The 26,334-nt window shown below is 46.3% G+C and overlaps 1 protein-coding gene across 6 annotated transcripts in view; it reads right to left on the bottom strand.

Annotated features, from left to right (window-relative positions):
• Window positions 1–26,334, bottom strand: part of MYO9A (myosin IXA) — a 167,252-nt gene that overhangs the window by 30,014 nt on the left and 110,904 nt on the right. For all 6 annotated transcript variants that reach the window (XM_051796356.1, XM_051796358.1, XM_051796360.1 and 3 more), the window contains 9 exons: window positions 21,033–21,154; window positions 19,875–20,016; window positions 19,015–19,210; window positions 14,691–14,810; window positions 10,724–10,799; window positions 6,069–6,212; window positions 5,374–5,413; window positions 4,354–4,476; window positions 358–438 (listed from right to left, as the gene is read on the bottom strand). In XM_051796356.1, coding sequence (XP_051652316.1) covers window positions 358–438; window positions 4,354–4,476; window positions 5,374–5,413; window positions 6,069–6,212; window positions 10,724–10,799; window positions 14,691–14,810; window positions 19,015–19,210; window positions 19,875–20,016; window positions 21,033–21,154 — 1,044 coding nt within the window. The remainder of the gene's footprint in view (window positions 1–357; window positions 439–4,353; window positions 4,477–5,373; window positions 5,414–6,068; window positions 6,213–10,723; window positions 10,800–14,690; window positions 14,811–19,014; window positions 19,211–19,874; window positions 20,017–21,032; window positions 21,155–26,334) is intronic.

Below are 26,334 nucleotides of genomic sequence, written 5' to 3'. Positions count from 1 at the left end.
GCTTTTACCCATAGAAACTTTATTTTAAGGAAGCATTATGGATTAGATCCAGCCCAAGTGGATTTGAAGTTCTGTCAATCTCTATTACGGGTGGCAGAAGCTTCAAAGTAGTCAAAGTCATTTATTAAAATCAATACATTTTTCATGTAAACTAAAATCATATATTTTCATACATGTTTTTTATAATTACAATAAAAGCTGGTGCAGTTTATCAAGAACAACACCCGGGTGAGAACATCCATTGCTCATGTCTTCTAAATCCAACTCTATTTGAGGCTTTCTTTTCTTTCCTTTCTAACCCCTGTAAAAATTGGTTCCCAAGCTGATTTTTAGCAGCTTTCCCAGGACAGGACTTACCTTTTCAGCGTTGGATCGAATGCACTTGACAAAATAAGGCTCTGCTTGGCCAAGAGTCTCCATCAGCTTGTTGAGCGATGCCTGCAATGAGGAGGACACAGGGAAAGGGACAGGACACCCCCATGAATAATGCAAATCCAAATGCTTCAGTCATAAAACAACAACAAGAGGAATAAATGATGAGTGAACCAGGCAGATGGGAAATTATTGCCCCCAAAATGAGTGTTTCAGCCCAAACAACTTGGCTGGTTTTGTCTTTGCTTCTAACAAAGCAGCTGGAGATAAATATAATTCTGGGATGGATTTTGAGATCCCTAGTTCCACTGGAGCCCAAATCCCATCCCAAAAGCCTCTTCCAGCTATGAAAGTGAGCTCCCAGACAAGAATTTACACCTGGCACCAACCAACCACTGATGGTTTTTAAACACAAATCAAACTTTCCTTTATCAAAACTGACTCCAGCATTTATTCCTGATTTTTCTTTGTCAAAACTTTACCTCTGCCCTAAAACTGAATTCTCTTAATGACAGTTTGGCAAAGAAAAGATGGGGAATTCACAATACTTTTTGAAGCCTGGAACCCCAAATACTTTAGAGGTTGTTTCTAGAGAAGAGCTTCCATGTTGGCGTGTTCCTAGCTGAAGGATCACTGAGGATTAAGGCTTTTCCAGGTGCCCTTTTCCTATTTTCCCTTGTTTCTTGATCACCATTAAAAGTTCTATCCCATAAAAATGAATTCATATTGGCATCACTCCATGCCCATCTGCTCCACCTCGTAAATCTTGGAATTTTTTGGGATGAAGCACAAGCTCTTTGGATAAAACCATGTTGAAAACTGGAGTGTGTTGAGTCCGGATGCATTTGGGTATCTCTCATTGCTGAGCTCATCACATTGGGAATGTGCTCCAAAGTTGATTACTCCTGATTTCAATAGGAGTGGTGTAAGGGATATTTTGGTTGTGGATCATAAGTCATGTTAGAAATTTTTCAGTATATGAGTTAAATAAACTGGTGTGATATTAGAAAGCAGCATTTTGCCTCCAAATCTGCTCTCAGGAAGCCTTTTTTCCCCCCCTTCTGCTCATTTCAAAGACATCTTTATAGGAAGCCTTTCATGTTTAGAAAAATTTATCCACATCCAGGATTTGGGAAGGAGCAAGGGCTGGATCCCATGCACGTGCAGTGCAGCTGCTTTGTATGTATTAACCTCATGCAAATACCCCTGTTGTTCCTGTCCCGGGGAGCAGCGGGAATGCCATGACGTGGCAGAGCTCCACTGGCATGCTCCTGGTTTTCTTAAAATCTGAAATTATTCTTTTTTAACCATAAGAAAGCCTATTGGGACCTATCAGTGAGCAACGATGCTGCTGCATCCCATTATGCCCACAGGGGTTGGTGGGAGGGAATCACAGAATCCCAGAATATGCTGAGTTGGAAGGGACCCACAAGGATCATCAAGTCCAACTTGGACTTGCACAGGACCATCCCCAACAGTCACACCAGGTGCCCCACAGGATCATCCAGATGCTCCTTGAGCTCTGGCAGCCTTGGTGCTGTGCCCACAGCCCTGGGGAGCCTGTTCAGTGCCCAACCACACTCTGGGGAAAGAACCTTTTCCTGAGATCCAACCTAACCCTGCCCTGACACAACTTCAGGCCATTCCCTCGGGTCCTGTCTCTGATTCCCACAGAGCAGAGATCAGTGCCTGCCCCTGCTCTTCCCCTCCTGATGAAGTTGTAACTGCAGTGAGGTCTCCCCTCAGTCTCCTCCAGGCTGAACAGACCAAGTGCCCTCAGCTGCCCCTCCAGGCCCTTCCCCATCCTCACTGCCTCCTTTGGAGGCTCTCTAAGGGCCATAACCCCTTTGCTGAAGAGCCCTGTGAAAGCCCAGCAAGTGGAGCGCTCCCGGCACCGGGAATTGCAGGAATGGGCTGGAGTTGTGGCCACTGGGCCCCACAGGAGGGGGTGTTTCCATTCCCTCAGCAGCCAGAGCTGCCCCACACACGGCAGATGGTCCAGGCTCCTTCTGCCATCTGGCGCCAGCTCCGGTCACTGGGAATCCACAAAGGACACGCGAGGTCACGGATTAACCCTGTACCCTGTTCCTTTGTCCCTGTGCCTGCAAAACTTTCCAGCCACCCACTCTTTTACCACCTGTATTGGGTCTTTCAGGGGGTGAAGAAAGATATTATCCCCAGGATAATGGGGAGAGTCTACATTTTTAGGTCCCAGTGGTTCAGTTTTCTACCAGGAAAGCCATCCCTGCTCCTGGAGCACCCTCCAAGGCAGCTATTTCCCCTCTAGATTACCCTAAGCATAGGGATAGTCAAAATCCATGGAGATGGAGCAGCTGTGAGCCCGGTGTGGAGGCATTAGGCACAAAGCAGAGTTTATCCGTGAAAAACCAACCCCCACCACATGGGAGGAACCATTTGTGTTTCCTGTCCGTGACCCAATTCCATGCACCACAATTTGATTACTCTGCTCTTGACAGGAAAAGCCATCTCGCTGCTTTCTCCCTCCAAATGCTTCTCTCTAACAAGTGTTCAATGAAATCAGTGGTCTTTGATTTGGATGTGTTGGAAAAATATATCTAAAAATATCAGTTGTGCCCCCTGAGGCTTTTCAAAGTTTGGTTGGAAGGGTGAACGGGTTTGGGGAAGGCATTTCACTCCAAGACATCCCTGTTTCAACCCCTCCATGAGTATGAATTAAACTCTGCAGAAGTGGATTTTGAGCAGAACACCACCAGACTAGACAAAGCTTAATATATAAATATAAAAACATCCACATAAATAAATAAAAGTATATATATATGTATAAATATATAAACACATAAATCAGACATGTCAAACATACTGGGGTCACTTTGACCCAACTGGATAATGCCTCCAAGTCTACTTGAAGTATATAAATATACAAATATATAAATACACAAATATATAAATATATATACAGATGTACATTCTGCAAATTATATATATATTTTTATATGTGTGTGTGTATGCATATATTTTCAATTATTTAATCTTATCCACACCTACACATGGATACTTTCTAAAAATGACCCATACCTCCAAGAAAACCCCAAACCAATCAAAATTAGAAGTCAAACCCAGCCCAGACTTGCTCAGAAATCAATTTTTCCCTGAAAAATTGCTTTCTAATATCACCACCTGCTTGTGCATGTGTCTTGGAGCAGTTTCCAAGCCCTGCTGCACATAGAGAATAATCAGGGAATCATTTAAGTTAGAAAAGACCTTTAAGATCTTCGAGTCCAACTGTGAGCCCAGCACCACCAAGCCCCTGGGGGATGATTTTCCCTGCTGCGATTCCCAGGGATGGGTGGCTGATGCACAGCAAGTGCTGGATGGGTTCCTCCTCTGAATTCTCTGCCTGCCTGGAGATAGTTCAGCATGATTTTGACCTTTCTGCCCCTATTAAAATTCTCATTCTGGTTGAGAACAGACTATGATAGATGCAAGGAAAAAAACTGCAAAAACCATTGTTTTGGGATTTTGCGGTTTCTGGGTTTGGTGAAGAAAGCACCAGAATGTGACAGCTTGGAACATGAGGTACCAGAGGATGGGGATACACCAATATCTCCACTCTGCAGCTCATCCTGACATTAGACGGTTAGAGCCTGGTGCTAATAATGCCAAGGTTGTGGTTCAATCCCTGCAGGATTCACTGTAGAGTTGGACTTGAAGATCCTTGTGAGTCTCTTCCAACTCAAAACACTCTGTGATCCTTGTGTCCCATTGTGTTCCACCTCGTCATCCCCCACCATACCTGTTACCACTCTTATTTCTCTTCATTTACACCCTTTAATAGCTCCAGGGTGCCTCCCAGCTTCCTAAAAGCCATGTCCTCAGTGGAATTCATGGCCTAAATGGTGGGGAGGGTGGGGTAGGACTGTGCCTGCCAGTATCCTCCTGGGCACCCTGGGGACCCCAAGCAGGTATTTGCTTTAATCCAGCTCTGTATCAAAGGCTTACCTGGAACTGGGCACTGATGCTGGGTGGTTTTTTCTTCTTATGGAGATGAAGGAGAGATTTGGTGATGCGGTCGTGCAGCGTCAGGTTCGTGAGGTGCTTGAGGGACTTCACATCCAGCAGGTGCTGTGGAGAAAGAAAGAATCCATACAAAATCCATACAAAACCCTACTCTCCCATATCCCTCCTTACCCTCTGCAGGGCTTCCTTACGTGACCACCCTACTTAACCTCAGTGGGACACACAGAGGGACAGAGTCCCTGTCAGGGTGGTGAGGCCCTGGCCCAGGTTGCCCAGAGAAGCTGTGGCTGCCCCATCCCTGGAAGTGTCCAAGGCCAGGTTGGACGGGACTTGGAGCAACCTGGTCTGGTGGAAGGTTTTCCTTGGCCATGGCAGGGGAGCTTTAAGCAAGATGAGCTTTAAGGTCCCTTCCAACCCAAATCATTCCATGATTCTATGATTCTCTTAATCCATTAATTGCATCGTTGCCTCTTCAGGTCCAACAAGGACACAGAGAGGAGTAAAACCAATGTTTGCTCCTCCTGGTCTCCCATCCTGACCACCCACGCAGCACTACCAAGGACCAGTGTTACTGTTCTGAGTACAACAGATCTTTTGGCATCTCTTAAATACAATAAATGCAGCCACGATGGAGGGAAAGTGAATATAAGCCAAGTCTGTTGTCTGTCAGGTACCAGCCCTCCTGCATCACCTACTGTCTCATTTCAGTGTAGAGATTTAATTATTCAATTGCACCAGCACGTATGTGCTCCTTCCCAGGAGGAGGAAAACAGGAGCCAGAGTAGCTCCAAGGAGGATGGAAGTGTTCATACCTCTCATTCCCAGCACAAATCAGGGCTGAAATAATTTGGGTTTATTTAAATTAAAGAACCCTGAACAGGGTTGAGTAGACCAAGGTTTTGGTGTAGACCCAGTGGTCTTCTTAACCCATCAGCATCTCATCACTGTACCTCCAGTCTTAACCCAGGGACCAGCAAGGGAGAAATGCTGTTTCTCACTCACCTTTGGGAGATTTGGTTTGGTTTTGATGTTCTTATTCCGCCTGGGGAGACAATAAATGGCTCAGATTAATCCACGTGTGTAGAACGGAGGAGTTTATGGACAAGCCCTTCCAGATCCCCCCCAGCAGCTGCTGCCTCCAACCTGCACTGAAACTGGGCTGCTCTGCCTGCTGCAGGTGGGTGTGTAACTTTAGAGGCACAGGTCTAAGAAGAAAGTATCCAATTAATGGGAATAGTTCCAATGGGAATGATGGGATGTCAGTAATTTGGGTAGAGCAAGGGAGTGGCACCGTGAAAGGACTGACCATCCTCCTGACCACCATCCCCCACGTTAACTCCAGCCACACTGGGATGCTCTCTGCACCTTCCTGTGAGGATGCAGCGAGAATCAGCCTCTCCCCAGCTAATTTATAATGGAAACTTTGATATCACGTTAAAAACTGTGAGTGCATCACATCTCTGGTCTGATCAGCGGGTTTGTTCCTTCTCTCTTCCCTGGGTCTGGCATTACAAATGACTGATAAGAGTTAAATCAGACGTGTCAAACATCCTGAGGTCACTTTGACCCAACTGGGAAACACCTCCAAGTCTGCTTGAAACCCTGCTAGTTTGATATCCTGGCTATTAACATGCTCTAACCACCCGTGCTGCTCACTGTGCCCCAGGAACAGAGCCCAGATCCCCTCCTGTACTGACATGAGGATGCCGTGGGCCCTCTCCAGCAGTTTGCTGTTGGTGGCGTTGACGAAGATCCCATCTTTGTCCAGGAAGGCACCGGGGCTGGCGAGCCTGTTGTGCCTCATCCCCATCCGGCCATTCCAGCCGACTGCGTAGGCATCCCTGCAACACCCAACGCCGTTGGGAAGAGAGAAAAACTCTCAGTTGTGTGACACAATAAAAGAGAGATCCTAAAGTAATCCATTGGTAAAAAATGAGCCGGGGCTTTATTCTTTCCACTGTTCACTCATTCCCATGGGATGAGTCCATGGTGCCAGACCCCGTGATTGGGCTGCTTAAGCACCTTTCAAAGATTAAATATTCATAAAAGCATCAAATTACCAGCAGGAGAATAAGAGCTTCCAGTTCTCCCAGACAGAGTCTGCAGATACCTCCAGATACCTTTGGTGGGATGAAGGATACAAGGCCATGACCTCTGCTCATGTGGCCTCTAGACTATGATTGCTGGTGCTGACTCTGTCTCCTCTAATTCCCACAATCATTCCATTAGGAAAAGAAACAGCAAATGTAATTTGCAATAAACTAATTATTTGCCAGCAAGAAGGATGTCAGCCCCAGCTGGACTGATGAGTTGGTCCAGAATCCCTCACTGGGACCTGATCACAGATCAACCCCCCAGGTTGGTCCCCTCTGCTGTGGAGCAGAACTGCTGTGGTCTCCAGAAATGCTCACCTGGCTGCAGGAAGGCTGAAGGGAACAGTGAGAGGAACCAAAATCCTCTCTTGGAGGGAGGGAAACAGATACTTGACCAAAATACACATCAGGGCAAAGAATTTCCAGAGTGGAGGAGCCTTACTATGGTGTCTGGGGTTACATGAAGCCTCTCATGGGCAGCACCCAACTGCCAGACTTTTGGCTTCGTGGTGTGTTTTTGGTGGGTTTTTTTAATTATTATTTTAATTTTAAATTTTTTATCAGCCTTGCAGAAATCATCACATGAACCAAAAGTGATTTAAGGAAGGATGTGGGGTCTGCAATCACCCCCAGAGCTGTCTCAGCCAGGAGGAAAAGGAATAGGAGGAAACTCCAAGCAGCACCAGGTCATGAGGATGCTGAAGGACACTGTGGTTTAAATGGGGCCTCTGGCACCAGCCACTTCTGAGGTCTGACAACAAGGCAGCCCTTTGCCTTAAAGCCTTGATTTGGAGGAAGGGCAGATCTAAAGCATCACATGGAAATTAAAAAACAAAGGATGTAAAGCTGCTCCTTCATCCAGCTCAGAGCCTGGAGCCAGGGCCTCGGAGCAAAGTCTCCTTCCTGCCTTGCCGCAGCGCTTCCCAAATTCCTTCCTGGCCTCATTAAATCAGCATTTTGACATATACCACTATTAAAAGAAGGGATGAATCACAGTAAAGTAAAACCCCTGAGCTGAGTGCTCCAGGATCTGCTTTTTTAAACCAGGTTCAATTCAAGGAGGTTAGTGAGAAGCTTGAATATCCAGGTGATCCCTCCTGTCCACCTTCATTTTCTTTACAGCAAGGTTCCCATCCATCCAAAAACTCCTACTTGCAGGTAGGAAGGAGCCCCAACAGTTGATGGGCACCACTTAACCTCAATGTCCACTTTTGGGATCTACAACCTCTCACTAATCCTAGTTGACCTCAATGCCCTCTTCAGCTGGAGACTGGGTGTGGATATACAGACTCAGAACAAGACTAGAGAATGGAAAACCCTAGGAACTCCCACATGGTTTTGAAAAAACCAAGAAACAAAGTGACAGCTCTGTTTATTATGGACAATTTATGATGGGTACACAAATATGGGAATGACACAAACTTTGGGTACTTGGGCGGTCAATCATCTCACTGAGCCCAACCAGCTGCTTCCAGACAGACTGAGCAGAACCTGCTCAGACACCCCTGCATATTAAAGTGTCGTCAGTGAACCCAAACCAGCAGGATCTCAGCCAGCCTGGGTGCTTTGGGTTACCCATGGCATGGCTCTCATTACTCCACAGCCGGTGAAGGCACTTCCACCACATGCAGCTCCACCAAGGGCTGGTTTCCCCCCCGCAGCATGTGCAAACCACCCATCCACTTTCTTCTGAGATCAGAGGAGAGCTCTTGGCTCCCTAAACCCTCCACAGTGACTTCCTGTGTGATGTCATGCCTCAAAATTGCTTTTAGAAACAAGCCCCGGGCTATCCTGTGGGTTGGATGTATAAGGCAGCCTTATCAGCGACCGCATGATCATGAGATGGCTTTGAAAGCAAATTCCTGTTTAATTTAGTGCTGTAAATCCCTTGCTGGTCTATCTGCTGGAAAGCTGGTAAAGCAAATCTCTCTTATAGACCTGCACCCCTGTATTTACCTCTTCTTGCTCAACGAGAGCAATTTAACTGAAATACCAGCATTTATCAAGTGTGATGTGATTCCTCAGAGCAAAATCACTCATTACCTGCCTACTCTGAAAGTGCAGGATGGAGCACAGAGATCCTGTGAGAGATCCAGTTTGTGCTCCCAGAGGGAAGGAGCACAGGTGACATTTGGGGAGCCATCATTGCTGGTGCCCAAGGGAAGCAAAGACCCTGGACCGTGAACTGAGGCACGAGACCAGGAGGAACACAGGAGTTAGGACAGCTTTAAAGCACCTTTTCTGCAAATATACCAGTAAAAGTATCAAACTGGGGCTGTTGGCAGGACACAGCTGCTGAGGAGGATGAAGAAGGCAGCACAGTAGTTGCTGCCCTCAACTCTGGCTGTTTAAGGCAATTTGTCTGCTCTGCTGGGGTCTGTTAGGCCACATCAACAGAGCAGACTACAGACTGAACCCCACAGTAAATAAACACATCCCCTCGTTGCCTGGGTCGGGAGGACTTTCTCTGCCTTTACAACAGCGCCTTGCTGAGATAATTGAAATGTTTTGGGCTATAAAAACATCAGCAGCCCAAGCTCCTGAACTAATGTGCCTCCAAAGCTGGAGCTGGGCAGGCAAGGAAAGCCCCATCCCACTTCCCACAGGTTCCTCACGCACCCAAGGCTTGCTGGAGAAACTGCACAGGACTCCTCTTATCTACATGTGGGGATCTCCACAGGGACAAAGTTTCACCTTACATTATGTTGAGGGAAACTTGCACAACCAGAGCTGCCAGAAAGAGTGAACGTCATCTGGAGACACCAACCTGCCCTGCCTCGAATGTCACCACAGACCCAATAGATCTGAGCCCCAGCAGCTGCAGAAGCAGGAGAAAGACAAGGAGGGGTGGGAAAGATGGATGTGAGGACAACCAGGATTGCACCACCTTCCCAGCACAGGGTGGGATTGCTTGCACTACCTGGATTTCTGCTAAAACTCAATAAGTGGCACAGATTTATGAATTCAATCCATCAATTCCATAAAAATTCCATCCTCTCTGTCCACTGCAAATAAGTTGACTTGTAATGATGTGAGAACATTCAGTTCTCCTTCAGTAGGGTGCCACCAGCACTCTCAGAGGGAAGGAATTCAGAGCAAGAGGGACATTCTGGTCTTGATGACACTCAGAAGGCACATGATGAACAAAGCCAGGCAAAAGAAGCCACTTTTCTTCCCCTAGAAAAAAAGGAACAACATCTATCTAATTCCTGTCATGGTTGTCTGGCATTAAAGCCATTAAAAATTAGGTTTAATCATGTATTTGGAGGATATTTTATCTTGTGTGGAAGGGAACCCTCTGAGACATAAGATTTGATGGACACGTTTCAGGAGACAGTCTCAGACTCCTCCTGACTTGTTCTGGGCTCCTCTCAAAACTCAGAGCAGCCATGAAGTCACAGCTGGAGGTCTGCAGCTCCAAGCAGGGTTTTTAGGAGCTGAGGATGCTCTGATTTCATATCTCTCCCCAACACACACACCTGCTCAGAGGGAAGTAGAGAGGCACTGTGTGACCCTTCAGAGGTGGGATTGGGATAATTAAGACTCCCTGGGATCTGCTGAGGGATAGCACAAGAGTAGCTGGGGAAAAGGAGGAGGAGCAGTGCCCAGATATCCCTCGGAAATGAAGACTTTGGCTTCACAAGCAACTTCGTTCTGAAATGAATATGGCAAAGCTTTTGCACAGGAGGCACAGATCTGCATCTCCAAGTGCAGAACTGACTCTTAGAACAAGAAAGGCTCATTAAGTAACTGGTCAAATGGCCAGAACCTTCAAGGAAGGATTTAAAACTAAATCTGTACCTAAAATCTGCAAAAGTCAAGTAGTTTTGAGGTTAATGTGCTTTTATGCCTTAAAAACAAGCAAGTATTTGGCAAGGTACCACCTCAAACCCCACAACTTCCAGGTCCTCCCCACTCTGGGGTGTCTTGAGCCACCACACACTGTGTGAGGGCAGTTCTGCCCCCAAACCCATCCTCATTAAACGATTATTTCCTTGATACTGGCATATTCATTAATTTTTTTAAGCTTCTCACCACCTGGGCCACCACCCCACCCACAACCGCTGCGCTTTGACGCAGGGAAGTCGCTTCCCACGCCTGCTGTTCAGTCAGGTGAAGATGTTTAGACCTGATCACACATATAAAACAAAGAGAAGACAAAAACTGAGAACCAAGATGTGAGAAACATCAACACAGTCATTTGTAACTCCAGGCAATGCTCTCCCAGCCCACGTTCCCTGCCGTGCAAAGGGCCTTACCGCTGGGTCCTCTCGTTGATGGTGTTGACTCCCTGGAGGTCGGAGAGCGGCGTCCGCGGGCTCTTCCGAGTGATACCTGGAGCAGCACATGAAGGAAGATGTTTCTCCCTGGCTCGGCCCCAGCAGCCAATTAGCACAGTCACAGCTCAGCCCTGAGAAGGAGCGTGGGTGTGTCCTGGCACACGCCAGGCATTCCCGGGTGCAAAGGATGCTGACATGCCCATGGCTCCCACCTCTGCCAGAGTCATCACCCTTGGGAGTAATTAACACTGTAATTGCCCTCCCACACATGTACCATGTCCCAGCAAACATGAAGGAAGACGTAGATGGGGGGGGACCAGCCACTCGTGTGCTGCACGGCCAAGACATTCCCAAGCTTCCCCTGTGCATGGGATAACCCAATTGCATGGGTAAAACACCTGGACATAAATAGGGTGCTTGGAAAAATGGCCATTTATTCCTTAGACACTTCTTCCCTCCCTCCCTACAAACATAAGAACATAGTAGAAAACACTATATATACTACTTTTTATAGCCTTGGTTGTCCATTGAACCTCTCCTTTGATATCTAGTTTTAGAGTAATTTATATGTAATAAAATATCTCTAACAAAATAAGATACTAAATAAAAGATCTACTTGATATTCAGTCAAGGAAGCTGCCACACATGGTTACAGAAGCAGCTGTTTCAAGCTGTTATCTTCCCCCAGGTGGAAATGTTTTGTAACCAAGCATTTTAGGGAGACAGGAGACAATTTTCGTTGACAACAAAACACTTTTCAAGCCACGAAGCCACCGAAATTTAAAGATCTGATAATCTGGAGTTTGACATGAAAACAGCTGAGCAATTTTCTAACCGCCTGGAAAATGCTGCTGTGAGACAGGAAACATCTCAGTGCTCACCTGGATGTGGGGAAAATGGATTTTATTTTACCCTGAGACATCCGAAGTGGAAAAAAAAAAGTCTCTCTAAAAAATAAGAAGTCTAAACTCTGGTTTAGTAGATCCCACATTTATCACTTTTCTATTTAATACAGCTCAGGTGCTGAGCTAAAAGGGGTCCTGAGGATCTTTTTGTTCTCAAAGATGAATACAAAGCAAATACAAAGACAAGACCTGAGCTCGTCCGGCTGCTCTGCCATTCCTGAGAGCCTGAAATCCCTGAGGAGATGAATTCCTACCAAACCTTCACAGGTGACATCCCTTTAACAGGACATCTCCCATCCTTCTGGACCTGGTGAGCTGTTGTAACAGCTTGTCTTGAAGCTGAACGTTGGGCGGGAGGTGCCTGGAAAGGTCCACTTGGTGAAGTGATTGGATCTAAAGGTGGCCAAATGTTCTAGAAATGTGGGCAAAAGGAAATTTGGGAATGTGCTGCCACAGGTCATCTTCGATCCCTCCTGTGCTCCAAGGCAGGACCAAATCCCTTCTGCTGAGAACGTTTGGCAACCTCCAACTCTGGAGGTTTTTGGAAAGCCAGGCAGATAATCCATGGGAATGCCTTGAGCTCAAAACTTTTCAATCCCTCTTTTTGCCATTTAAGCCATTTTTTGGTTACATTTCTTGTCCTAGGAGTGTTCTCTCACCTCTTCCAAGACTGGCATTTCTGTGCCCAAAGTTGCTGGTTTACAGCACAGAAACCCAGTTGTAAAGAGGGGGAAAATGGGAATAATCAGGAATCTGCTTGAAATATTGCTGCAGACAGACCAAAAATGAAGACTTTTCTATGTTGTGCCATCACTTGGCTTTTTAAAGCAGAAATTCAGCAGTGCCACAGCCAAATAAAAGCTGCCACGCTGATGTAGCCCCTTTTCTGGGAAATACAGGGGGGAATTTTGTAAACAGAAGGGAAACAGGTTTAAGCTGACGAGTCACATGTGGCTTTGAGAATTCTGTATAATGAATATAGGATATTGTAAATATTATGCTCTGTATGAAAGGACAGTGGCGTGAGGACAAACACTCCCTCCCCTTCATCCAGTCCAGACACAGCCTGATCTGTTTTACATTTCAGGCAGGGAATTATTCTGATTTTTCAAGCACATTCCCTTTTCTTCAGCTGGAGTGTTTCACAAAGATGGTCTGATTTGCCCAACAGGTCTTTGTCCTCATTGAGAGGAGCCTTGGATAATCCCAGTCTACTTCCTACTGAGAAACATCAACCAGCAGACCTTTGGTCTTGAGCTCAGGAATGTCTAAACCCAGTGCCTTGCTCTGGAGAAAGACTATTAATTGATGGACCCAACGGTGCCAGGGAAGCAGCTGAGATGGCCAGGGAAGGGTGATCAGTTGGCTATGGAAGCTGAATACAGAGGGACCTAAAGGGAATCTCAATAAACTCATCAAATCAATTAGTTTTCTCTCTTTTTTTTTTGTGGCAGAACTAATTGCACAATTCAAGACAAGGAGATGATTTTGCTTCCTCTCTCGAGGATGACATGGATGTGACCTCATCTGATTTCTGGGAGAAGTTGAGTCCCCAGGGCAACCTCAGCCCAAAGAGCTTCGCCTGCGGGGCCCACGGACCTGCTGAATTCGGAACAGAAAAATCACACACACTGCAAGCCTGGTTTAGCCAAAGCTGGGGAGCCTGGGAGAGCAGAACACCCCGTGGGAAGATGGGAATGATTTCTGGATGCAGAACAGGAATTACTCGTTGGTCTGGGCAGATGCTCTTGGCCAATTCCCAAACTACGGAGATCCCGGATCCACACATTAGATTAATCCTGAGAGAGCCCAGACTGTGTGGACTAGTCTATAAGAAGTGAGGATTTAAGATGCTGAGCTCAACTTCGCTGCTTCCCGTTAAGTTAAAGCTCCTTGAGTTGTATGAATTTCCTTCTTCCCATTAAAAAACTGCAAATAAACCCCCAAAACCTTCCAAATTGCTGAGTTAACTTGCAAATTAAAGTTAAATTGATGAATTAATTACAAGTAAAATAACTGTTAATCACCTTCCTTTTCAATGGTTTCTTAGTGACATCAGTGAGGTCACTTAGCACAACACCACGTAACAAAATCTAAAACCTAGTCAAATTTAGTATTATTCCTTTATATTTTCTTACAGGAGTGGTGGGAACTGGTAGGAAAAAACAATGTAGTTAAAATAAGAATGAAAGTCTAAATTAAGAACTGAACCACCTCTACTCCCCCAAACCCACAGGCTGCAGGAAGCACAGACACCTGACAGAAAGTTTCTAACAGGAAACCCAGAGTTGTGAAGACTTAAAATGCACCTACTGCACTTACCACGCTCAGCTCTGCAGAGAAAAAAAGGTGGTTTGCATTTCCCCCTAAATTTCATGTTTAAGCACCTTGGGCTGAGGCTCTGCCCGTGCAGACTGTGCACAGCAGAGCTCTAGTGCTGTCAGCCTCAACGTGCCACACGAAGGGAGAGGATAATGGCAGGAAAATGAGATAGCTGAACATGAGAGCACCAAATATCTCTTTATATATGCAAATAAAACAGAGTAGTGCAGGCAGGAGTGTCCATGTTGTCATGCAGGATGAGTTTGTTACGTGACAGAGGAGTGAGGAGGAAGAAGTGGAGACCAAGTGCATCTTAACTCATTCTGTAAAATAACATTGCCAAATGCATCTGCTTTAAGTAAAAGCCCTTGGAGACAATCTTTTCACAAGCTGAAGTTAGTTTTGAAGCCCAATGAAACCTAAATGAAGTAAAATTCCAGGTGTACCAGCACCCTGCCTTGTATCAGGAATATTCCTTAACATCAGCGGGGAAACCACCGACGATATGATACCTCCAGAGAGGTGACTTTGCTTTTCATTTTCCTCTTCCAACTGTGCCTAATGATTTCCCAATAGGGTCCAAATTGCTCTAAGGCACTGGTTTGATGCTGGAAGGCTCCTGGGGCATTGTTTTTGACCCTTTGGACACAGAATGCACCTGGTTTCCATTTCTGGTGTGAGTGCCGTATCAGAGGGGAGGGTGGGTGGGGGAGCCTTACTGTACTTCTCCTCCTTGCACCTCTGCAGGATCTCTAAGCTCCTCTGATGGACTGGGTGGTGGAGAAAGCTAAAACTATCCACACTTTTCAAAACCGCACATGGCACTGCATCATCATGCCCTTGGGAAGCAAAATAAAAACAAACAAAAAAAAAAATGGAGAGAAGAGAGAGATTATATGAGCAGAAATCAGGAGAGGGGCAAGAACGAGCCCCAGGGACGCGAGAGCTCGAGGGTCGTGTCGACACAATTTAACTTCGGTTTCCCCCGGACACGGTGCTGTGGCACAAGAGCTGGACCACATCCCAATCCCAATCATAATCCTTCTTAGCCAGAGCATAATCACTTTATAATCGCTCCAAGATTCTTTGGGCAAAACTTAGATTATTACATAAATTTACTTTTGTTAATTTCTTTTAAAACCCTTCCTGTGCCTCTGCCAGGAGCTTCCCGCAGTTCCCGGTGCAGATGCTCCCTGACAGGGCCACCTGGAATCCTCACCCTGCACCCCAGTGCCACACTTTGCCCAGAAAATGGCAATTAAAAGGAAAAATATAAATTCTTTGCATTAAACAAGGGTTTCATGCTCCTGGAGGGCAGATTGGAGTTTGGCATGATAGGTTTGAGGCCCAGAGTAGGAAGGAGCCACTGCTGCGCCGCCAAGGGAAGTTTTGGTGGCCCAGCTCTGACCGTGGGGTGGAGGAGAGGTCACACAGGTGACACTGTGACAACCTCTCCGTCACCCTTGGCCATGCCAAGGGACATGTGACGCTCCCGTGAGGTGCGATGAGGTCACCGAGGAGTTACCTTGTGCCGGCACGTACGGAAGCATTTCATACCAACACATCGAATCATCAGAAAGGACCTGCATGAACTTCCCAAAGGAACACTCTCAAGGGGCCTCTTCCTCACATTCACACCAGTGAGACCTCAAGGACCAAGTTTTTGATTGCTGTCATCTTTACTTGGCAAATACAGGTGGGGTTTTTTAATTCTTTCACAGGAGGTTGGCTTTTTTGGTGCCCAGCTTCAGGGATAAATCTGCAGAAGCCCCCGGGATTGTTTCTGATGAGGTGTTATTGTGTAGGTCCACAGTGGGCACTGACCCACAGACCAACCCTTGGGGGCCAAATCCAGCTGCAGAGCCCACTGAGGACAGGCAGGGGCCCGAGACCATGAGAAAGCTGGGACTCTCCACAGTCAGGTTTATAAGAACAGCACCATTTTTGAGAAAGCTGGGACTCTCCACAGTCAGGTTTATAAGAACAGCACCATTTTTTCCACCAAAGGATTAGGAGGGGTTTCTTTGTGTAATACATTCGTAGTGATGATACAGCAAAAAAAGTCAATTAGCCAAATTTCTTCCCTAAAAAGCTTGATAATGTTCCTTTAATCAAAGTTCACGAACAAATCTAGTTCAAACACGTAGTTCTATTGGACCATTTCAACCCTCACTGATAAACTCACTGATAAAAATAATTAAAAATCGAAGTATTGAAGAATTTCACCCTTCAGCCAACTGCAGGTTGTGTTCCATCCAAGGAGAGTTGGCAGCACTTGGGCAGAAGAGAAAGATACCCAACAAAATTCACAGTGACACCACTTTGCTGCTTTTCACCTACAGGTTCACGAGGACAATCACACTGTTACCAAAAGCTGCACTATCAGGAGCACAAAAAAAAGGAGAGTCCCCAAAGCCAGCAGGAAAAAATGCTGATTATTCTTCCAGGAGCATCCCCAGCACTGGTGGGCACTGCTGGCATGGAGGAGATAACCAAGAGGATGATGCAAAGGGAAGCAGAGCAAAATTGTGCAGAGCTGCTAATCCATAAGCCAGGGATTTTTCAGGAAAATCCCTGTTGGGTGTTGCAAGGGTGGCTTAGATGGGGAAAATCAGGAGAGACCCAACTGGGGTTGAGACAAAAGAGTGCAAAGAGCCCTAAATGAAAGAAGCCTGTTGCAGATATTTCCCTGCCTCCTTACCACACCTGCCTTGAAAGAAAATTCTATACAGATATTAAATGTGCACATGTGGATGAACACGTGTGAGAGAAGTTATTCTCACTTATCTACCATCATTGTATCAAAAGCTCCACAGTTGTGGGCAGTCAGATGCTCAAATCTGGCTCATTAAAGCCATCAAGGTTTGATAAAACCCAAAATAAACCTCAAACATGTGCTGTCTTTGATTCTCTGCTTTTTACTTTGGAGATGGGGTTATTTTAGTGATACTTTAATCACTCCCAAATGCTTTCTGCCACAAGTGAAAAAATATCAGTTTGGGGCTTTTCTGCATTGTTTTAGGGAGAAGCATCTGGCAGTGGATGTATCACACTACACTAGCCCATCCCACTGGCCAGACACTGGCCAAGCCTTCTGCCAGGTCCACCTCCCCCAAACCACCTGCTTTATGGTGCTTTGGCAAATGGATGGGATTTTGGAGGAGGACAACTGAGTGGGAGATGGGCATGAGGTCACAGCAAAAGTGGATGAAAACATTGCTACAGATCTCAACTTGCTAAGGGTGACCTGGGCAGAAGTCAGAATCCCAGGGTGATTTGGGTTGGAAGGGACATTAAAGATCATCCAGTTCCACACCCTGCCATGGGCAGGGACACCTTCCACTAGACCAGGTTACTCCAAGCCCTGTCCAACCTGGATGGTCATGCCAGGAGATGGTGGGGCATCTTAAAGTGAGTGGTCCCAGCTCCATCATCATTTGTAGGGCTTTCCCATGGATAAGGTGACCTCAGCATGGAAATTAGATTTATGTAACCTCCTCCCACTAGTTCTGGTGACTTCCCCATGACTTTTCCCCAATTTGATGCCCAGAGAAATTCAGGGTATAAACGATCTGAGGATTGTCAGGAAGTTGAAGACAAACCTTACACAGCTTTCTGAGTGTTTGTATGTTTTTTCTTTTCCTTTGACTCAAAAAACAGAGGTTACAAAGAAAGCCATTTGAAAACAGGCCAAAGGACACCAGACAAAAGAGCAGCACCACATGCTAGAAAAGGTTTAGAAACTCAGTCATCACTATGATTAGTTAGTTTTGGCATGGAAAGAGAAGGCAATGCAAGAATTGAGTCTCAGAATTGTCTGAAAACCTCCTGGACTCTAATTTATACCTGTATATTGATATAATAGAGATATAAGCAAGTTTGGCTACAAACTCCACACTGAAGAGTAGAAGGGTAGCTGAGGAGGGAGGAGACGAGCACGACCAGTGGCCAGAGACACAGAAAGCGAAGCAGGGCTTGAAATTAGCTCTTATTTCCCAAGACTGAACAGATTTTTATCATCTCCTGGGCCAGCTCACTTTGGTTCAGCCTGGGCTTTATGCAAGATGAAAATGCAAAGATGGATTTTGGAAGCCAAAGGTCTTTGCCATCTCCCTCTTGGCATCATGAAGCCCCGCTGTCCATAAACGTGCCTGGATGTGCCAGACAGACCCTGGTTCATGAGGAACATCTCTCTTCCACCACATCCGAGTGGTTTGCCAGGAAGAGCTGAAAGCTGATGTTTTGCCTCCTGCTCTTCTTGGGATTCGCTCCCAAGAAAATGATTCTTTCTGCTTGCACAGCTTCCATCCCTATGCTCCTTGTCCCAGGCTCCTCCATGATGCACCTCTCTGATTAAAAAATAATTCATGGGGCAGCTCTGGGCTTAATTCTAATTCAGCTGACATTTTCCCTGCTGAGGCTCTAATTTCATCACAAATTTCAAGCCCTCTTGTGCCCAGAAATGAATAGTAATGGCTTGTACCCGTCTGCCCCAAATTGCTTTATGCAGAGAAATGGTCTGAAAGCACAGCCAGGCCTTGCCTGCCCCAGCATGATGATGCACCATCACTTCTCTTTAATTTAATGCCTGTGAGGCTGTTCTGGGTGACTGCAAAGCCATGAATTTTGCTACACAAAAGACACGCTCTCTTGGAGCTGAAAGGGTGAACAGCTTGGAAAATGACAGAGAAGAATTATTGCCTTTTTTTGGTTGTAACGGCTCAAGAACTCAAACAAAACCAATTTGCCTTTTTTGCTGGATAAATTTTACACCTCTGAATGTTCAGGTTTTCCTATCCATGCACCCATAAAAAATGGAAAAATTCAAGCAGCAGTAAAGTGAAAATATTTTCTTGTGATATGTTAAATTCCAAATGTCCCTTTAAATGTAACTCCTGCAAAAAAAACCACCTGCCATTTTAACAAGTTTTTTAACAGACTAATCACTTAATAAGTCGGGCTACTTAAAACAGTATAATAATATCTTCGACCTCAATTGCAGCTGCAAAGCAGGCACCGGGATTAGGAGAGGGACACACGTACCAGTTTTCTTCTCCACATATCGTTTCCCAGCCTCCCTAAAGGCCACTGTGGCCCTGAAGAAGGCCCTCAGGACGGCCCAGCGGAAAACAGCCACGGGGTCAATCCCGATCATTCCGCAGATGAAGGCATTCCTGCTGCTCCGCAGCAGAGCCACGATGTCCGGCCGCATGTGGTCTGTGTTCTTCTCCCGGAAATCCTGGGAAAGGAGGAAAAGGAAGGGGAGAAAAGAGGGAAATAAACAATATCCACATGATATGCTGGGTAAGATCTTCCACGACTATTGAGTCCTGCTTCCACCTTCCTTTTCTGCTCCCATATTAGATGGGACCATCATCTTTCTGACCATCATCTCTGACGCTTATAATGGGCATTTATTGTATCAGAAACATGATTAAATCCTGAGGCTCTTTATTCCCCTGCCCACCAGAATTCCCTCTGCTAATAACTGGCATGAGTAGAAATAGGGTCAACTTTGAAATGGTTCCCGTGGGATTTCAGAAAGTACCTGTGGCAGTGGGATGCTGAGACCTGAGCTCACGTGACCTGCTTTAAAACTGGCTCCTGATGAGTAAAACATTGGGTTTTCTGCACAAACCAAGCCCAGAAAGGTCACCAGACATACAATTTCATTGGGACACAGCACTAACCTAAATTCCTCCCCCAAATGCCCATGTGGAGGAGAACAGGAAGCCCCAGTCCCCACCTTCTCATTCCAGCCAAGCTTTTCACCAAACACTTCTCTCCCGACCCACATGTCTCTTCTTGAGCCAAAATCTCTCCAAAACACGTCTGTGGAGCCTCCCCTTCCCCATCCCAGATTTAAATGGAAACAACTCCCAGGGAACAGCTGGGGGACATACCTTGACTCCGTACTTCACTTTGCCGGCGTAGTGTTTGATGATGAAAGCCGGCTCCATGACTGCTGGAAACTCGATGTAGGAATTCCCTTCATGTTGACGTTTAAATTTGTCCAGCAGCGTCTGGTTTGTGGCTTGAGGAAAACTGAGTGGGAAGAATTAAACAGAAGAGAGCTGTAAACACAAGGGAAAAGCTTTTACCCCTTTTTTCTCGGCCACAAAAGGGAAAACAGAGATATCCTGAGCTTCCATTTCTGTGCCTGCTTGGGCAGGGCCTCTGAGTAAGAGCAAGGCAATCCTCCATCCTCCAGCTTCATGTAAATCTGCAGCTTGGGGGTGTATTCCACAACTTTCCCTAATTTGAAGTGTTTTAGCCCAGCACAGAATCGCTGGGACAGCATCACTCTGCTCAGTGAGACAAGAAGCAGGGCAGAAACCTCCGAGCAAATGGCAGGAGGACACCTCGTGTCCTGGTCACAGCCATGTGGATCTGAGGTGACCTCAGCAAAACTGCCTTTCCCTGCCCTTCACATGGAGAGAACTGGCAGGAGTATCTGATAGAAGAACAATTTTGCTCCAAAGTTTCCACCCAAAGGCAGCCCCAGAGGCACACGCTCCTCTGGGAACTTCCACCGAGATGAGCCAGGTGGATGAACCAAGGATGCACATCTGAGCTGCATCCCTGATGCCCATGAAACCTTGGGGAAGTGCAGCCCCTAAACAGGAGTGCCCTCAGCTCATTCAGGCTTAATTTTTACAGTAAGTTGATAAATCCACCTTATACCCCACTAACAGCACCCACACAGCCTGCACTCGGCTTCTCCCTTCACTAAGCTCAGCCTCGAGAATGTTCCTGTTGTTACACTGTAAGGGACAGGGAGAAAAAGGAGGAGAGAAGCAAGAGAAACCTTCTCCCTTCCCTTTAATGGAAGAAGTTCTGGAAAAACAATTTGAATGATTATTTGTAAAGGCTTTTTGCTCAGCTTGCTGATTGTCCACCACTTGCATTACCACCTCGAAAAGAAAACTAGAGACACAAATCAGCCCAGTGAGATAATCAGCACCTTTCTGGGAAGAATCACAAGAGGTAAAAATAAAGGATAAACACATTTGAAGTGAAAAACCCAAAATCATTGGCAAAGCCTGCACTTTCCTACTCACTTGCTTTCCTCGTCCAGCAGATGGAGCAGCCCCGTCGGCTTCTTGCTGATCAGGTTGATGCAGCTGGAGTTGTCTATGTAGTCGATGTTGTGCCAGCTAATTCCTTCTGCTCTATATTCCTCCTAAAAAAGCCCCACAGATGACATAATGTTTGGTGCAAGCAAAAACAAAAGGCAAAATTCAAACAGGTTTGTGGAAACTGATGCACAATTTACCAAAACAATCACCTCTTCTGCTGATGTGCCATCAGTGTTTCCTGTGAGGATAAGGAACTGCTGGAACAACTTAAACCACAGAGAACCACCTGCTATTTTACGATTTCAGATGCACCAGATGTTTGTTCAGACACTGGTTGGCTGTGCAGGGATTCTTGCTTTTCTTCTTCTGGTTTGCTGTTAAATCACAGCATGGTTTGGGTTGGAAGGGACCTTAAAGTTCATCTGTCATGGGCAGGGACACCTTCCATTATCCCAGGTTGCTCCAAGCCCTGCCCAACCTGGTCTTTAACACTTCCAGGGATGGGGCAGCCACAGCTCCTCTGGGCAACCTGGACCAGGGCCTCACCACCCTCACAAACAACAATTCCTTCCCAATATCCCATCTACCTCTGCCCTCTGGCAGTGGGAAGCCATTCCCCCTTGGTCTATCTCTCCATCCCCTGTCCCAAGTCCCTCTCCAGTTCTTCTGAAGCCCCTTTAGGCTCTGGAAGGAACTCTCAGGTCTCCCTGGAGCTTCTCTTCTCCAGCTGAACACCCCCAATTCTCCCAGCCTGGCTCCAGAGCAGAGGGGCTCCAGCCCTTGGAGCAGCTCCGTGGCCTCCTCTGGACTCGCTCCAGCAGTTCCACATCCTTCTGCTGTTGGACCCCAGAGCTGGAGGCAGCTCTGCAGGGGGGGTCTCACCTGAATGGGGCAGAGGGGAAGAATCCCCCACACTGTGGGATCAGCCCAGGGCACGGAAGGGGTTTTGGATGCCAGGGGCACATCAGCCAAAGCATCACCCAACATATTTGCATCATTATTATTATTTAGTTGCTGGAAGAAAACTGGTACAATATATACAATACACTCCTTTAACGGCAAGAAAAAGCAATACATCTCCTTCTCCTGATTCCATAGGCTTTGCTCTTCTGGATCTCACACTACTAATGCCTGGTGCTCTACAGGTTAATGAAGAGCCCTCCAGGTAGCCAAAGTCACCACTCCAAGACCAGCAGAACCATGACACTCTACAGGAAAAGTGAGGATCTGTCCCTAAATTCATGCTGAGGCAAAAAAAGCCTCAGTTTTTTTCCACCAAAATAACTCCAACTCTTGCTCTCTTGTAAAGCTCATCTCCTCCGAGACAGATTTTCAGATGGATTTCTTGAAGAACTCCTATGCAGAAATTATTTTAGGGAATCTGGATGAAAGTAGAGTTTAAAAATCATAATTTTTATCATATGCTTTTAAGGCTCGTGACTCACTGTCTAAACAGAGAGACTGGAATGTGCACCTTACTCCATGTGGTAGAAAAAGCCCTGCAGAGCCAAGCTGTGTTTTCACTTCTCTACCGTAGAACATTGTGATGGCAGAATTGAAGAAGAAAAGGAAAAAACTCTTAAAATCCTAATTTGATGCATCTCTCTAACAATCCAATTAATTATATTATTGCTATCTGCCTTTATTTTTCACATGAGCAAACAACATCAAAAACGGTCCATCCAACTCTCCTCATCCAAAATTAACATGAACTCCACAGATATTATTTATAGAATTAAAGAGCATCAAGTGTTTTGAGACATTTCACAAGAAATTTTTCCTAAAAACTCTCTACAAGGTCCTGAATTCCGTATTGGAGACACCATCCACCCCTAAACCAACAATACAGACTCTGTGCAGGCCTAGAAGGAGGTTTTAAATTCCTTAAAGCCTTTTGGGTTCAAAATATGACTCATCCCATTACAAAAAAAACCCCTGAAAATACAGAACAACTCCACATTATGGATTTTATTTTTTAATTTAATTTTATATTCTTTTTCCTTCAGGTTCTGCAGAGCAACCAGCACACATGCACCACAACATCTTCAACTCCCTGTGAACTACAGGCACTTCAAAACCAGGTATTTGAGTAAAACTCACCACATTTTCAGCGCAAGGCAGGAAAAAAGTTCCTGCACGGGCTGCGTGTTCTGGAGCTTCTCCTGAGTGATTCAGGAAAGGGATGGTGGTAATGGGAGTCAGCATCATCCATCAACCCCCTGCCTCTGACAGCCCCTTAATTGAGTGCAGGGTCCATTAGTCCCAGCTTTGCCAGCTCAAGCCTGGCCGGGAGCAGCCGGAGAGCAATAAATTGAGGAGCTGATCCCAGAGCAGCGTTTACTTCAGTGCTCACGGGTGGCTGGGGGAGGTTACTGCACTCACCTATTTATTACTGGGACTCCTCTTTGAAATGCTTCTATGGGGGCCTTCCATTTTTGTTCCCCCCCAAACCTCAAATTATGCAGTTTTAAGCCTCCATGTGTCCAAACCAGGCACAAACCATCACCCTCATCTTGAAGCCTCTAGACATCTATCCATGTGAAGCAGCCACACATTGAAGGGGGCTACATGCTAAAAACTTCTCCTGCTCCTCAAATCAGTGCAAAATGACCAACTGGCAATGCCAGATGTTGAGTTTTTTTAACTATACTCCAGCAAATGACCCTAAAAGAGCAGTGTTCTGGTGTCTATTTCTCCAGGCTCATTTTGGGCTCTTCCACAGCCTTCACGCCAGTTGTCACGTCCCTCCTGGCCTTGGTTCCTTCAGCTGCAGGATTTTGGCTAATTTTCCCTTCTTCGGCTCTTCTTTTTCCTCTGGGCTGGGTCAGAAACACTCAGTCCAGGCCCTGGGGTTTCTTTGCTCCCTCCCTTCCATCCCCACTGCAACCTCTTGCTGTGTTGGCCAAATGTGAAGAGGGATTAAAGTCCTCATCTAAAAACCTTTTCCACAATAACTCAGACATGTGCTCTCGTTTCAAGACAGGCGCATACACAGCAGCAGGAACCATTCCAAAGCTTAAATGGAAAAAAAATTCCTCTTATTTCTTTTTTCCTAGCATTTTTCCAGTTATTGGTTTGGTTGCCTTCAGAATCACAGCTCAGGAGATGTAACTATGGCTTTGGGATTGACCAATGTAACTCCTGGGGTGTTTCCTGGTCTCAGAACACCCTGGAGATTGTCCACATAAAGGTAGAAGCTTTAGGGTAAAATTGTATATATGATAAACTTAATTAAATTGCAGTTATTAATACTCTATATAATTTCTACATTCATATTCTCCTGACTGTCTTCCCGCAGAATTCAGGAATTTTTAAATCCTTAAAATAGCCTCCAAAATATTCCTTCACTTCTGAGTACAACAGCAAAGCCTCTGCCATCCTTTGATGGATGCAGGGTCCTTGCAGAACACTGGAATATTAAGGAATTCCATCCAAACAACACGAGGTTTTCATTTGACAAGACAAAGACAACATGAAACACTTTCAGTCCATTCAAACCAAAAAACCTCGAACCGGAGGTTAATTAAAAATCAGCTTAAATTTATACTTTGACTTCAAACTAAGATATGTTCAGCGGCCAATTCAAATGTCCTATTCCTAGAAGACCATCTTTACATTTCAATTTCTTGAAATCACCACTATCTACTGAAGTTTCTAGTGCAGTAAAGTCCACAGAGCCCAGGTTTTGGCATCCTTGCTCCCAATACAAATGTGGGGATTTATTCCTCCCATCCCTGGGCAGCTGAAACCTGAGCGATGCAAGTTCCCTGGAAAGGAGAGCACTGAGCTCCCAGACTTGGCAAAAGAAATGGAGTCAAGAAGTAAAAAAAGCCACTGGGGGTTTTTTTAGAGTCCAGCAGCTCCATGTTTTCATTTAATTATTGGGTGAGATGCCACTGATTGTTCTCCAGGTGACCTGTAGAGCCACCACAAGGAGATTTGCACTTCCCAAACATTCAGAACAACTTTGCTGCCCTGACCATGACGACACTGGCAGGACGTCCACGTTGGTGCGTCACCAAAGGGACTCGTTCTGCCGGCGTGAGCACCGTCACTGCTCAGGGGGACCTGGGGAAGTGCTGGCCTGGGCAGTGCTGGGTTAGTGAAGCCCAGAATATGCTGAGTTAGACCCACAAGGATCATCCAGTCCAACCCTCAGCCCTGCACAGGACCATCCCCAACAGTCACATCAGGTGCCCCACAGGATCATCCAAATGCTCCTTGAGCTCTGGCAGCCTTGGTGCTGTGCCCACTGCCCTGGGGAGCCTGTTCAGTGCCCAACCACACTCTGGGGGAAGAACCTTTTCCTGAGATCCAACCTAACCCTGCCCTGACACAACTTCAGGCCATTCCCTGGGGGCCTGTCCCTGGTCCCCACAAAACAGAGATCAGTGCCTGCCCCTGCTCTTCCCCTCCTGATGAAGTTGTAACTGCAGTGAGGTCTCTCCTTAGTCTCCTCCTCTCCAGACTGAACAGACCAAGTGCCCTCAGCTGCCCCTCAAGGCCCCTCCCCATCCTCACTGCCATCCTTAGGACCCTCTCTAATGGCTTAATATCTTTCTAATATTGCAGGTGAGGCTGCCCCAGGGCAGAGCAGAGTGGGACAATCCCCTCCCTGGCCCAGCTGGCGATGCTGGGCCTGATGCCCCCCAGGACACGGTTGGCCCTCCCGGCTGCCAGGGCACTGCTGACTCATGGCCAACTTGCCCTTTCAAGGTCCCTTTCCTGGCACTGCTTCCCAGCATCTCATTCCCAGTCTGTCCACACATCTGACTTGATGGTCTCCGAGGGCTTTTCCAGCCTGAAGGACTCTGAGCCTGCGCTGTGTCCCGAGCAGAGCGGGGCTGTGGGGCCGCACTCGCTGCCAGCTCAGCAAAACTGCACAATGTGCATTTGGCCTCTCTGACTCAGCTGCAGCTCAGGAGAGAAGGCTGGTGGTGACTTCATCTCGCCTCTCTTCAGGGGAAAAGCCCCATGCATGTATTTATTATATCAAGGAATTCGATCCAAACAACATGAGGTATTTACTACTTAATTATCGCAACTCGATATTCAGAAAGACGTGGTTGAGCAGGGAGGTGGCTCAGGAGAACAGGTAGCATTAATCTGAGTTTTTGTTGTTTCAAAATGATGCTTTTTAGAGCTTCAAATGCACAGAGCGATCTGAATAAAACACAATTTGCAATGCTCAAATATATATAAAAAAAAGATATGAAATGGAGATCCAGAGTTTGAAATGCACCTGGAATATGAGTGTAAATCATTACTGAATCTCAGTATAGCT

This window comes from Manacus candei, unplaced genomic scaffold, assembly GCF_025592945.1.
Source record: "Manacus candei isolate 608988 ecotype Guabito, Panama unplaced genomic scaffold, ASM2559294v1 h1tg000046l, whole genome shotgun sequence".
Classification (NCBI taxonomy): Eukaryota; Metazoa; Chordata; class Aves; order Passeriformes; family Pipridae; genus Manacus; species Manacus candei.
The sequence above is the reverse complement of the archived record's forward strand: the minus strand, read 5'-3'. Positions and strand labels throughout refer to the sequence as shown.